We start from the raw sequence: 15,383 nt of genomic DNA on the forward strand, positions 1-15,383 counted from the left end.
AAAGAAAATGTCAAGGGAAATATGCAACAATGCCAAAAAGTGAAAGGACCCATCAAAAATTTTTCTCTCCAACTTTGGCGAGAAACAAAAAGAAAAAATCATTCCACTCCGTAATTCCAAACCCTACCCTTCTCCTTTCTTCTAAGACTCTTCTTCAACCTGTGATTCAGCCGTTCATGTTACTCAGTTCCAACAGTCCATTCTTCCACCACTGCTTAACTAGTCTGGTCGCAACGTCTTGTATCTACTAGTGAAATTAGGTAAGTTTTCTATGTTGCTCTTATTTCATATTTCACTCTATATATTCATGGATCTATATGTTTGTGATTCAATTTTGAAGTATATGGATAGATATTATATTTTGGTTTGATTTATTAGTTTGTTAACTTTCATGTCTGTAAACTGTTTGATAAAATGCTTCAATGAAAAAATACAAACATACTGATTTATAAGTTCATCAGAATTGGAAGAATTGACATGTGTATAGACTATAGATAAGTATTTTATGTTGTTCTTATTTCACATTTCACTCTATATATTCATGGATCTGTGTGTTTGTAATTCAATTTTGAAGTATATGGATAGAGATTACATTTTGGTTTGATTTATTAGTTTGTTAACTTTTATGTGTGTAAACTGTTTGATAAAATACTCCAATAAAAAAACAAAGATACTGATTCATAAGTTTACCAGAATTAGGAGAATTGACATGTTTATAGAATATAGAGTAGTGCAACTATTTTTTGTATATAATAAATGTTTAAAAAAGATCGCAACTTTTTTCTTCATGTAAGCACGCAACTTCTATCATGGTTGGTTGCTTTCTTTTTCTGTGTTTTTTTTTGTTTTTTTAATATGTAGTTTATGTTTAAGTTTTTTCGAAAGTTATAAAAAATAGTTATTTGCTAATTTGTTGAGATTCTTTTACAATTAAATATATTCTTTGATTAGGAGGTGATATATATGAATACTAGTTATTTAATTGCATTGTTTATGCTTAACATATGATGCTATATTTTTTTTTGGTGCTGTAAATCTATGATATATACATTTGAACCTACAAAAGTGTTTGTTAAATGGATAAAGACGATCATAAAAAATTTTTTTGGTTATGAAAGATATCTTTAATTGTGATTTCCCACTAAACCGTTCCTTTAAATTTTGGGTTGATAATCACGAAAATATGTTAACCCTTGAAAACCAAGAATATATATTAATAGTTTTGAAGTAGGATTAGAAAAGACGACAAAAATTATGCGCAATAACACTGATATGTTACACCGTACTCATGTTATATTTATTGAGATTGATGTCTATGCAAGTTGACAAATTCATCTCCCATAAAATGGTTGTGCGAGAACAAATTCGAGCTACTTTAACGCAACAGTTAAGTGAAACTCACAGGTATCGTGATATCCTACGCTTGAGTCCTAATGTATTTCTTTAATTGTGTGAGAAATTAAGAACAACATGTCAAGTGAGAGATACAAAACATGTTACAATAGAGGAGCAAGTTTTTAGGTTTTTGTATATAATAGCTCATAATATAAAAATTAGAACCATTTCTTTTTTCTACCACCGGTCTGGAGAAATTGTTAGCCGTCATTTTGATGCTGTGTTATGGACAATTATTTTACTAGAAGAAGATTTTTTTCAACAACCATCTGCAACCATTATTTCTCCAGCGATCCTTCACAATCATAAATTTTATCCTTATTTTAAGGTATGAACATGTACAATTACAGGAATAAATATTTTGATTGATATAGCTAAGTTCATATTATTTTATTAAATAATAGACTATTATTTAGGATTATATTGGAACTATAGATGGAACACATTTTCGTGTCAAAGTGCCAATAGCAGATTAACCCAAATTTTGAGGGAAAAAAGAGTGGTCGACACAAAATGTATTAGCTACATGAGATTTTGATATGAAATTCACCTATGTATTAACGAGTTGGGAAGGAGCAGCATCTAACTCAAAAATTCTTAAGAATGCATTCAAGGGATGATAATCTTAAACTTCCACAATGTGAGCATATACATAAAACATCGTTATCTCATTAGTAGGTAAAGATTAATAGTTTGTATATTTATACTAAATTAAACATTTTAAATGATAGATTTTGTAAGAAAATTTTACATTGGAGATGATGGATTCATGCTGAAGCATGAATTAATTACCCATGTCGAGGTGTAAGATATCACTTAAAAGAGTATGCAAGACGTGACCCAGAAAATAAAAAAGAATTATTTAATCTTCGTCATGCTTCATTAAAAAATGTTATCGAAAGGTCATTTGGAGTTTTGAAGAAAAGATTTGCAATAATTACAAGTGGCACTGAACCATATTATGATTTTGGTGTGCAATTATTGAATCAACTTGTCACATGTTGTACTTATGGAGTATATTGAATCTTTATTTGTTGAATAACTGATAAGATAGTTTACAAATAATTTTATTTAGGATTATAGTATGTTGTTTCTATCCACTTGTTTTGTAGATTGACAGGTGTTAATGGCAAAGAAAGCATCATGCCAAGATGAGGCCAATAGTTAAGATATCCTAAGATGGACCGACGAAATGGATATAACCTTCATTGATGCTTTGATTGAAGAATGTTACAAAAGAAATAGAATGGATGACACATTTACTACAATGGCATATGACAATATACTTTTACTTTTAAGATCTATCTATGGTAATCACCTCTGCATAGAGAATCTTAAGAATAGACTCAAGACTTTAAAGAATCATTTTGGAGTTTGTTATTATCATTTTCATAGGCTTAGTAGATTTTTTTGGAATCCAATTATAAAGATGTTTGAAGCTAAAGTTGAAGTTTGGGAAGAATTGATTAAGGTAAATTTTATGCATTTATTCTCTTTTTTGGTTAAAAATTTTACTAGTAAATATTCAAGAATTATATCAATAATATATATTTACATATAAACACACTCATAGTAAATATTCTTCTATTTTATTTAGGCAAAATCAAAAGTAAAAAAGTGGATGCATACTCCAATCAAACACTATGATAAACTATTTGAGATATATAGTACAAACAGAGCAACAGAAAAACATGCTAAAGGTGTCAAAGAAAAAGTCAAAAGGTGAGAGAAGAATAAAGAAATAATTAATTTGAATGATGATGATAGTTTCTTAAATATGGAAGAAGAGAAGAATGATGAGCCAATTACTCCTCATGCTACTAGTTTTACAATGGGTCATAGTCTTGAAATTTGTTTATCTAACCAATCAACTGGCTCTCAGAAAATATCATCAAGAGATACTAAACGCAAAACAACCATGGGTGATAAATTAGAATCAGAAATGAAAAGAATGAGTCAAGGCATTTAAGTATTGACTGAGATAATGAAGAATGGGAATCGTTTTTATGAGAGATCAATTAATATTGCTGAAAAGCAAGTGTTAACAGCTAAAGAACAAGTGTAGCTAGCTAAAGAGCAAGTTCAAATTGTTAAACAACAAGTGCGAATAGCTAAAAGGGGTCTTGTGATTCTTGAATAAAGTGGGCCTCGAATTTACTCTAAAAATAATGTGTGGAGTGAGTTAGAAAATTTAGGTGTGATGTCAGAATTGCGCATGAGGTGTTATCACTTTTTATGCAGAGAAGATAGAGCTAAGAGAGAATTTTTTGGTGTTTCAGCTGCCGTACGTCTTGCCACGTTATATGAATTGATGAAAAAAGCAGGTGCACTTTAGGAACAATAATCCTAGTAATGTGGCTAATATTTTGAGACTGGCACAAATATAACTTTAGGATCAAGAAAGATACTAGTATCTTTATATTTTATGAGTAACATATGTATGACTTAATTAAGTCTTATAATAATAATACCTCATGCTTTTGTATTTTGTGACTTTCATAACTATAACTATTATTAACTATGCTATTACTATTAGTAATGAGTTAGTAAAAGAAGTCTATGCTATTAGTAATGACTTGGTCAAAAGGGTCCAGTGTTAACTTTGTTAGTTTTATGTGTAAATTTTGTTTTTAGTTGATCTTAACTTGTTATCATGTAAGACTTTTTTGATGTGTTTTTGTAAATATAATATAAGACATAATATATTAATTAGATGATATAATGTGATCAGTTAGCCTCTTTAAAATTATATACATGTAACTATTGATTTAAGTATCTTTTTTTTAAAATTGTCTCCAATTTATGTGTTGAGATGAATAATAGACAAAAATAAAATTTATATCTCAATAAATCATCCTACTTTTATTATTATTATTATTATTATTATTATTATTATTATTATTATTATTATTATTTATAAAATTTATATTCCTAACTTGTTATATATAAATATAATTAAATTTTGTTATTATTATTATTTAATAAAATTATTAAATATTTACATAATTATATACATAATAACATTCCTATATAATATAAAAAATAAAATTCTCATTACTTATTTTTTTTCATTTTTTCTTTCAAATAAATAATATAAATTAATTATTTTTCAATATCTTTTCATCTTATTTTTCTTTCATCTAATCACTAATAAAAAATAAATTTTACTTCAATTTTTTTTCTATTTCTTTTCACTTAATTTCTCTCTTTCCTATTTCTTTTTACTAGGGGTGTGTACGGACCGGGTGAAACCGGGTTTGATGTGACCCAGTCTCGGTCCGAAATATATACCGGGACTATTTATTAGACCTGAACCCGACCCTAAACCCAATGAAACCTATACACTTTCGGACCACGATTATACTGGGTAAAAATCGGGTGAAAACCGGACCGTTAACATTACATTACCTTGATACCTTCTTATAAGCTAGCATGTGAAAATATCCAAATTTTCAATATTCCAACCATTATTTGACATGGTAAAATTCACTTAGAAAAATAAAACAAGAACCAACTCTTCTCTAAAATTAAAACATAACCATAATCAATACTAATATTGTCTAATATCACCAAATATTTAAATCAATACAAATAACACAATATTATGTATTAATTAGTCTAAAATCTTATGCATTTTAAATATAAAACATTAACTTATAGTCTTATAATAATTAATAATACAAAATATTAAAGTTCACAATACTTAAATTCCACATAAAAATAGACACCATCCATCACCAATAACACAAAATATTAATTGTGTATGATAATCGAACCACCGAACCGATTTCGGGTGACCCGAGCCATAGCCCGAACCCAACCTGAAATAATGACCGGATCTATTTTTGAGATCCTTACCCGACTCTAAACTCGATAAAATCACACCAAATTAATCCCTAAAATATTTAAAATTAGACCAGATCTTCAAACCGGACCGGACCATAAACACCCCTACTTTTCACCCCAAACAAAGCCTTAGTTCTTGTTAACTATGGTATAAAGTATAAACCCATTTACAATATGAAGCATTAAAAATTCAAAATTAAACTCTCTTTTATCCTTTTCTTTTTATAAAGAAGAAAGATGAGTCATGAAAGAGACGTGGGAAGTGGGAATAGGGCAGGTACGACTCTTGGCGCTACACGGCACGAGATTCGGACACGTGTACGGTGTAGAACCCACATTTTTCTCCCCACTGAGCTTATAAAATGGAGTGTGGTTCCCTCGTGTAAAGTCGTTCTAGTGAGTGTAGTCTCTCATCGTTGTTGTTTTCTGCGTCATCTTTGGTTTCTGTTAGCGTTTTCTCTCCTTCATTTGCGTCAGAAAGAAAAAGAGGAAAAAGCATGTCTTGCTGTGGCGGTAACTGCGGCTGTGGAAGCGACTGCAAGTGTGGCAGCGGCTGCGGAGGGTAACGATTCTGTTATCTCTTTTCACGAGTCTCTGTTGTTTGGTTTCTCTGAATTTTTTTTCAGCAAAGTTTTTCATTTTACTAAATTTCATAGTTTCTGGGTGTTTTGATTTGCTTTCTGCGTACCCTTTTGGCTGAATTTTATGAAATTTGATGCTTTTTACCGTACTTTGCATAATTGCATGGTGCTGGATTTTCATGATGCTCTTTTTGCTTCTACAGTATATCACTTGTTATTAGTTTTTCTTCCTTAGGAAACTTTCGTTTTGATTTTTATTTTGTTTTGGATACCCTGTTTTGAGTACTCATTTGTAAAAAAATTAAAATAAAACACCATACTACTATTTTTTTTTTCTCTTAAAATTTTCTCCTAATGTTTTTTCCGAAACAGTTGAGCTATTAATATTTATTTTGCAGGAAAAGTTTGTCTGTATGATGACATGATCTCCCTATTTAGTTTTCTCTTAGGATTACCCCTCTGGTTAAATTCCATTAGATAATCTTTTTTTTTTTTCTAATTTAATTTTTGGTGCGTTGTTTGTTACGTAGATGCAAGATGTACCCTGATTTGAGCTACACGGAGAGCATATCCTCTACAGAGACCCTTGTTATGGGTGTTGCACCCATGAAGGCACAGTTTGAAGGTGCTGAAATGGGTGTTTCTGCTGAGAACGGTGGCTGCAAGTGTGGATCTAACTGCACATGCGACCCTTGCACCTGCAAGTGAGTCAAGTAGCGTGAAAAATTAAAGCAGAGATATATGAGTATTTTGTGCACTATGGTGTTTTGTTAGAACAAAACCCTACCTTTCGTGTATGTTAGAATAAAGTGGCTATGGTTTTTTATTTTACCTCAGGCAAATCCAATTGTTGCTATATTGGATTTGTTTGATGGTATGTTAAGCTAAGGTTGCTTTAATTTGTTATCTATTACTACTATATGGTTTGGTTTGACTTGTGTCGTGTAAAGTTTGATCTAATCTTGATCATCGATCTCTGCTTATAAAAATGTGACTTTGGGCTAAAAGAATTCTAGTTGACCTCTTCATCTTATCCCCTTCTCTCTTTTCCTTTCCTTCTTATCTTCCTTTAATTATTATTTTTTTTAAATAAGAGTTTACTTATAGTATTTTTTATATTTTTAATAAAAATATTTTTAATTTGTAACCTTAAGTCTTAAATGCACAAGATAGTAAAATTTTGTTAATAAATGAAAAATATTCTAATTAGAGGTCTATGCTAGAAGATGGATGATATTTTTTTAATAGAAAAATGAATAGTGAAAGAAAGGATTGCACTTTAATTGATTACATTATCCAATAGTGAAAGAAAGGATTGCACTTTAATTTTGCTATTTAAAAATGGGATCTACAGACTACAAATTTAACACGGCAATAATGATATAATACTCAATTTCATGGTGATACACAAATTCTTGATGTATGGTGAATAGTATTACAAGTGGTAAGAACAAAGAAGTTGCGTGAATTGCTAAACAAGTAAAATGATTATGCACCGTATTCTTGATTCCAACGTCGTAGTAATGGACCCCTTCTGATTTTTGTTGTGTAGGATCAGGATGAACTAAGATCAATGAAGATATTTTTTCTTCCTTTGCATTATTGTTGCTGCGGGTTCTCACTTCTATGTACTCTCCCAAATAATTATGAGAGCTCCATTATTCCATGTGGACTTCTTCCCAGTTTTTGTTTGATAATAAATAAAGTCACATGCATCTTTAATTGTTTATGAACTTGCAAGTTGAAAAAACAATTTTTTTGTCTTTATGAAACAGACGTGATACTTACTTCACCAAAAAGGACATAAAGATATATAAAGCAAAACAAAATTAAGCAAGCTAGTTTGGTTATTAAGTTGACATCATTTGGAGCAAATTTTATATCTGATTTTTTTTCTATTCTTAATAATTATTTAAAAACAAATACTAATGCAACAATGTATTCTGAAAAAAAAGTGTATCTCTTTTTTAAAAAATAGTTTGTTATTAAAAATAACAAATAAATTAACATATTTTGAATTTTTATTTTTTTATAATTTTAAAAAGTGATTAACTTAATTAGTAGATTTTTTTAATATGATTTATTAACATAAAATATTATTAACCAGTAGATAAAAATTATAATACTGAAAGAAATTTATACTCTTAATCAATAAGAGAGAAGTTCTTATCAATATAGTTACTACGGTCATTTCTATTTATATTTTGAGTTGTTATAAATTTATTGATACTTTAATTAGTGAAGTACAAAGCATGTTTTTATGGTTTTAATCACATTATTTTGATTCTAAATAAATTTATTTTTTTATAATTTTATTTTTAAAGATTTTTACTTATCATGAAATGTTTATAAAATGATTATAATTACATTATTTTATTGTATATGTATTAGTTTTTTTTCTACAAATTTATGTATTAGTCATTCTACAAATATTTTATGATGAGTAAACATTTTTAAGAATAAAATTATATAAAAAAATTATTTAGAATAAAATTAATGTGACTAAAATTTATTTAGAATAAAATTTATTTAGACAACATTGAATCAATTTTAAAATATTAGAAATTTAAATAAGACGATTCAAACGTTAAAAATAATTTTAAAATTTACTCTAAATATTAAAAACAAAATTAATACTTTACTCTACCAAAAATTATGACAAACACTAACCCATTTTGGGCGGAGAAGTTCAATAGATGGCAAGCAAGTCCTAATAAAGAAATTTTATGGGTCATACATAGGAAGAGGGAACAAGTCAGCATAATGAAAGACCTGTGGATTATACAGTACACACCAATCTCATATCATTTTCCATCCAATTTCAGAACATAATCTAACATGGTTTCAAAATTAATGCTATCATATAAAGGGTTAATATATAGCCAAATTAGTTTTTGAAAAATAAGATATTTTTTAAATTTGTTTTTAAATTTTTTTTAATTAAATTGGTCTTTCAGGTTATGTTTGGTTGAAAGAAAAGAAATAGAGAGGAAGGAAATAAAAAGAAAAAGAAAGGAAAGAAAAGAAATTGAATAGATTTTTATTTTCTTTAGATGTGTTTGGATGGAAGAAAAATAAGAAGGAAAGAAATGTTATAAAAAGACAATTTTATCCATATATTATAAAATATATTAAAAAAGTAAAGGGATAGTATTGGAAGTAGAGAGAGAAACATTAGTTTTCTCTCTATTTTCTTTCCCATATTGGAAAGAAAAAAAATTAGTAGACCCTACCAATTTTTTTCATCCATTTTCTTTTTTCTCTAATTTTCCTTCTCAACCAAACAAAAAAAATAATCATTTTTCTTCCTATTTTCTTTCCTCCCTTTTCTTTCTTTCCATTTTCCTCTCAAACAAACATACTGTCAAAGATTACCAATTAATCATATTTGTCTTTCAGTTACTCCACTTACAATTTTTATCAACCATTAATGATATAAAATGTTAGCTGATATCATACATAACACATAATATGTTCAATTAGACGTTAACTAAATATTTTTACGAAAATCTATCAATTTAGTCATTAAGTCATATTAAGAATAGAATTTTTGTAATTAAAAAAATGACTAAATTAATACATTTTTATAAATATATTTTGTCAATATCCAATTAGACATATAAGATATTATATATGTTATCAATTAACGTTTTACATCAATCTTTAAAAAAAAATATTAATAAAATGACTGGATGACAAATATTATTAATTCGCAATGTTTGAATGATAAATTTAATAAAAAAAATCTTTTAGAGATAAATTTAAAAAATATCTTATTCTTAATTTTACTATTAACCCACTGTATAAACATGAAAACAGGAGAAAATTCTAACAACATACAGTTATAATTAGCTCATACAATTTTACAAACGAAAATTCATCAAGAAGAAGATAGGATTACCTGGCCAAGAGAGAAGAACTGCCAATATTCTGTATCCTCAAGTTACCCACTTACTTTCAAACTCTTTCACTCTCATCCAAGCCAGCTACCAGACCGATGTAGGGAGAAGTCTCTCTAGAACTTAGTTTAAAACCTAAAAAGCCAACCCAAGATTAAGAACTTTATGTGGAAGGTATTGCATGAGGGGCTTTCAATGAGAAAAATGTTGAACATGGAATATCGCAGATGTTTGAATCAAGAAGAAACGGTCAGCCATTGTTTACTTACCTGCCCAGAATTAGAAGCTACATGGAGAATTGTCGGGCTCTCAGTCTTGGAACGACAAACTAAGTTATGGAAATAGTGGAAAGAATTTATAATTGAAATTAGAAAGGAACTTGAAGCAAAATAGATAATCCATCATGCAGTTTATATTCTTTGGCAGATGAGAGTAGCCTATGACATATGATAAGATTATAACTTCTTAGATTGGTTGTCTTAGATGGTAATTGTTTTTGGAAATTTTCATCTTTATTTTGCTGCTGTCGTAAAGGACTATTGTGTATGCAATTACTTCATTGAATAAAATGATCTTATCTTTGGTAAAAAAATTATGGGTTTGAAGTTTGAAACATATATGCCATTTTTAATCTTATCCTAACTAACGTTCCTTTATCTCTAGGAGATGCTACTATAAGTATTGTATTCCCTTTTGTTTGATTTATTGATTGTTGAGTTGGACTATTACTGTAATGAAAAAAAAATATTATATTTCTAATATTTTTGTTTGATTTATAACTTCTAGTGGTTAGGAATTTGCTGTTTTAGTTATGTTTATAGCTTTTTCAAATAGTCCCGCTTAGGATACCTATTTTGCTCTAACTAGTTTCAAAATCTTCTTTAGAACTCCTTATTAGTTTTTTCCAACATGTTAGTTAGGCACATACCCAAATAGAAATACAGTGTCGGCCGTTGGTGTACATTGCATTTAAGCTCCAATCCAAGTAACTTGTTCAATCGCACAGTAGTAATACATGTTCAATAATTTTTTTCTCCTGCATATAAATAAGACATAAAGTACAATTATATAGTTTCTTTTTGAATAAATTAGAATTTACCGGGATAATATTGTGAGCCGGCCTTCACAGTAACATCCTAATCTTTTGTGAAATCCTCGTGTTCTAAATTTTTTCTGAAAGACATAAGAAATTCGTGCTGGAAAAATTAATTCTCTTAATTATTTTATTAAATGTAGTTTTTAATATTTAATATATTTTTATATATATATTTTGTTTTATTTAAAAAAAATAAAATAAAATATTATATTTTACAATAATAATTAAAAAAATTGAGAGGATCTATTTGCCCTACTTAGCTACAATTGTACTAACCGACCTACAGAAAAGTGCCATAAGGTGGAAATGTGAATGCCAATAGAAATCTGAGCCCAAGCCCCGTTCTTCATTTATTTTTTTTCTCTCCATAAATCATGTTTTCATTTATTTGGGTTGAATCGGGTTGACCCGTAACTCAACCCAATAGGCCAATATCCAGCCTTTAATTTATGCATATTGAAACTGTTTGCTGTGCAAGTTTTAGGGTTTAACCTGCGCGCTTCTTTTTATTATCTTTCGTTTTCTTTTACTTGTCATAAACCTTACAAGATAAACCCTCTAAAAAGTTGAAAAAACTATAAACCCACCAATACCTTAGAAGCGAGAACAAAGGACAAATAAAATCAAAACCTTGTTAACCGTTTTGTTTTGCTTTGTTTCATTCTGTTCGTGTAAATTGGAGATGGATAAGGGCATCTTTAGTGGCATGTCTGATCTTCCTGAAGAGGATAAGCAACGAATGTCCACCATGGTAGACCAGCTACAAATCCGAGACAGGTAATTTTATTTATTTATTTATTTATTTTAATGTTGCTTTGAAATAATGGATTCGGAGCTTTGGTTCGTTTGTTGTTTTATTATTCACTTTTTAGTTGTGTTTAGTTGTTTGTGAGGTTCTATATTGGAATATGGAAGGGTAATTACCCCGAGGATTGAATGCTAGATTGGGATCTGAATTTGGAAGCTATATCTTAAAAAAGAAAAAAAAATATTATTAATTTTTTAGGTTGATTTGTTGTCAATGAACTTATGCAGCCTTGATTGAACTTCACATGTTGCTCACATATGAAATTGTTAGATTATTATTTAGGATATGGGTAGCATGGCAACTTAATATTGGGTTGTGTTTCTTTTAAAATTGTTGTGTTTTTTTTAGTATGAGAGCTGAATTGAGTGAATTGATTCTTTAGGAGCTGAATTGTTGTTTCTACATAGTAATTCAATGACTCTTCTCTATATGCGCCATATACTTGTCGATTCCTGTCATATGCGACCTGTTCTATCTTGAATCCTCAAATTGACTCAATGTTTAAGATTATTAGGTTATCAATCAGGGAAGTCTATGGCTTAAAAGTAGTTTCTATTGCGGTTGATGCAGCAAAAATGTGGCCTTCTCATGTTAGATGATGATTTTTAAGCGCTGCCACTAGACTAAGGGAATAGCTCCTTAATTCCTTCTTGTCTCGCTTGTTTAGGCCTTCTTCCTTTTTCTCTCGACTAGTTGTCGCATGCCAGGGGAAAATGGAGTTCATCTCCTGTCCCTTTGGGTGCAAGAAAGCTTGTATTTCCGAGTGGTCCAATAGATGTAGCTAGCACCCTTCAGATCAAGTCTGAAGCCATCACCAATCAATGTACTCCCATGTCGAAAAATGCTCATAGTGCTGGAATGAGAAAAAAAATTGCTTTGTTCTAGTTCCCTGTTTTGTACAGAATTTCTCATTATTTTTAGTCTTTTTGAAATATCATTTTTCTTTTTTTTTTTTATTTATTTGGATACTTTAGAATTGGGTGTGTTAACTGTTAAGAACTGAAGCAAAAAATGAGATAGCTTTCTAATCTTAAATGCAAGTTTCTGGCAAAATTACATATTAAACTAACACTGTTTTGTGCATATATTAAAGCAATGCAACTATTTATAGAGTTTGAAGTTGAAGAGATGTGAATGAAGAAGTTATGGTTAGGTCCATTTGGTGTAGAAATTGTTTACTTGTAGCATAAGGTGGATTTTGTTAATTTGTTTTCTGTCACATTAAAATTGCAGTCTAAGGATGTATAATTCATTAGTGGAGCGATGTTTCAAGGATTGTGTCGATACATTTTATCGGAAATCCCTAACCAAGAAAGAGGAAACATGTGTTCTCAGGTGTGCCGAAAAATTCATGAGGCTTTCCACGCAAGTAGGTTCGAGATTTTCAGATCTTGACCAAGGCGCAAATACTGGTGTCTCTCAATAGCCTCTGCCTTCTGGACAATTAATTTTTTCATTTTTGTAACATGGAGCAATTTTTGTTTAGTATACGTTTGTCCTCTTTAGTGGTTCTTAACCAAAAACTATTCATGACAAGTGAAATTTCTTTAGATAGAATAAAAGAAAATGTGATACTGATTGGTTTTGATATGATGTTCATATTCAATGTGCCCATCATCTTCACCCTTTCTTTGTTGACGATTGTCTAAATAGCATATTCCAAGAGCAAAGTGGCATGGAGTTGTTGAACAAGGTCCTCAATAGATGCTTCTCTAATTTCTAAAGTTGTTTAAATCCATGGTCTTTTTTTTCCTATTTTGTTTTTTAATTTGAAAGATAATCATTTTCTGGCTACTTTTATACTAAGCATTTATTTTTGTATTTACATTTTAATAGGGAAAAGTAAGAAGTTTCGTATTATGAGATTATTGACTCTTGGAAGAATATAATGACATCAATAAGTATTTCTGCAATTGGAGCTGAAGCTGTTGTAAATGTTTTTTCTTTTTATTTCCCCGGTAAGTGCACGTTTCTGAAGGTCCATAAAACAAACACAATGCATTACACTTTATTTGTTAGAAGAAAACTATAGCTATGAAGTAGCTAATTTCCAATATCTAATATGTTGTAATATGATGTTTTAATTTGGGCGCATGCTATGAATCTCAACCTTATTAATTAGTAAGTCAATACTCACAAGAAATTTAGTTGTTAGATTAGCTGCTAACAATTAATTTAACAAATATTTTATGAGCACAAAAAAGTCAATTAAATTGGTTATTATATATTCGTGTTTTGTATATATTTTATGGTGGGTGATTTTAATGGTTAATTTTAATGTACAAATAATATTTTTGTTTTTAATTAGTTAATATTAGCTAATTTTTACTTCTTAATTCTTTTTTTTTTTTTTGAAAAGTTTAGGGTTTTGGATTTATAATTTAGAATTTGGAGTTAATGGATGATTTAGGATTTAGAATTTAAGATAAATAAAATAATTTTAAAAATATTAATTGGTGTTGACTGAAAAAAAATTAATTCCCTAGTATTATATAGATACTTAAGTTAACCGGTACAAGGGGTGTTTGCATGCGAAATGGTTTATTTTGATAGAAAAAACCATCCAATCTAATCCTATTGAATTTAATTAGATTGGTTGGTTTGATTTTTCCTATCCGAGGTGAACCAAACCACATCAAATTTAATTGGAATAATATTGTTTGTTATTTTTTGTTTTGAAACTAATCGAAAAAAATAAACTATTCTAGTCATATTTTTTGTATAATTCTTTTTTTTTTTATCACAATATACAACAAAATACCAAACATATTTGAATTAAAATGCTCAATTTCATATATTTCAGTCATACAACATGATTTATAAGATATTAAAGTTCAACAAGACTATATTCATATTTTAAACACACTAAATCATAAACAAAAAAGTGAAAACTATCAAGAACTATATTCATATTTCACATACAATTATACCTTACAAAATATTTGTTGTTGCTCGTGTTCTTTAAAAATTATTTTCAATTTAATTTACCAAATATACACGTTATAACTTAAAAAAATTATCTTTTAAAAATTAATTTTTATAAATTATTTTTTAAAAGTAAAATTTTTACCAAACGTGTTGATCTTACTTATCGCATGAATCCTTTCCTTGGGAGCTACTACATACCTGCCTACTCCCCAAGTCAGGTCAGGTATTGGGCCAAGTCGGACATGCATATCTATGTTGGGCCCTCTTTAGTTCTGAATCCCTTAGAGATTGTTGGTGGAGTTTTGGGCTATTTGTCTTGAACTCAAGTAAGAACATTAGGTCAATAAATTGATCACCTTTTATTTTACATTATAATATTTATTTATTTTAATGGTCATCTAAAAAAATTAAAGTAACATGCATAAATAAGAATAAATATATTATGAGTGATTTAATAATTTATTTTTTTTTGTGTTTTATGAAAACATTTATATATCTATTTATTTTTTGCTATTTTTTATTATTATTTCATCAATAATTGAGTTTAAGACAAAAAATAGTCTTATTTACTCATTTACTCAATTCAATTCAATTTTCGTGCTTCTATTATCATATTAAACTTATTTTATTTCATTTATAAAAAAAAATTTTCACTAATAACCTCAATGTAATTTCATATATCAGATGTAATAAATATTTAGATGGATAAAATTTAGAATAAAACTTTATTCTAACCCTATCTATTTTATATAAGGACAATTCGTTTTTTATGATTAGAAAATGATAATTTAATTTTCAACCATCATCTCTGTTAAATAATTAGACCCTTC

The 15,383-nt window shown here is 28.6% G+C and overlaps 2 protein-coding genes and 1 long non-coding RNA gene across 3 annotated transcripts; 2 read left to right on the forward strand and 1 right to left on the reverse strand.

The window, feature by feature from the left end:
* The first annotated feature begins 5,612 nt into the window (after positions 1-5,612).
* On the forward strand, positions 5,613-6,829 carry LOC112747883 (metallothionein-like protein 2). Its single transcript, XM_025796094.2, has 2 exons — positions 5,613-5,803; positions 6,353-6,829. Exons 1-2 carry the CDS (start codon positions 5,739-5,741, stop codon positions 6,528-6,530), a joined length of 243 nt encoding a protein of 80 aa, XP_025651879.1. The 5' UTR covers positions 5,613-5,738; the 3' UTR covers positions 6,531-6,829.
* Positions 6,830-8,365: 1,536 nt separating this feature from the next.
* LOC140176157 (uncharacterized) lies at positions 8,366-10,280 on the reverse strand. The gene is made up of 3 exons (XR_011867131.1): positions 9,991-10,280; positions 9,724-9,856; positions 8,366-8,594 (listed from the first exon to the last, which is right to left on the reverse strand). It is a non-coding gene; the product is annotated as an uncharacterized lncRNA (long non-coding RNA).
* An 874-nt stretch (positions 10,281-11,154) lies between these two features.
* On the forward strand, positions 11,155-13,359 carry LOC112747891 (mitochondrial import inner membrane translocase subunit Tim9). The gene is made up of 2 exons (XM_025796102.3): positions 11,155-11,594; positions 12,859-13,359. Exons 1-2 carry the CDS (start codon positions 11,500-11,502, stop codon positions 13,049-13,051), a joined length of 288 nt encoding a protein of 95 aa, XP_025651887.1. The 5' UTR covers positions 11,155-11,499; the 3' UTR covers positions 13,052-13,359.
* The last annotated feature ends 2,024 nt before the right edge of the window (positions 13,360-15,383 follow it).

This window comes from Arachis hypogaea, chromosome 2, assembly GCF_003086295.3.
Source record: "Arachis hypogaea cultivar Tifrunner chromosome 2, arahy.Tifrunner.gnm2.J5K5, whole genome shotgun sequence".
In the NCBI taxonomy this organism is placed as follows: Eukaryota; Viridiplantae; Streptophyta; class Magnoliopsida; order Fabales; family Fabaceae; genus Arachis; species Arachis hypogaea.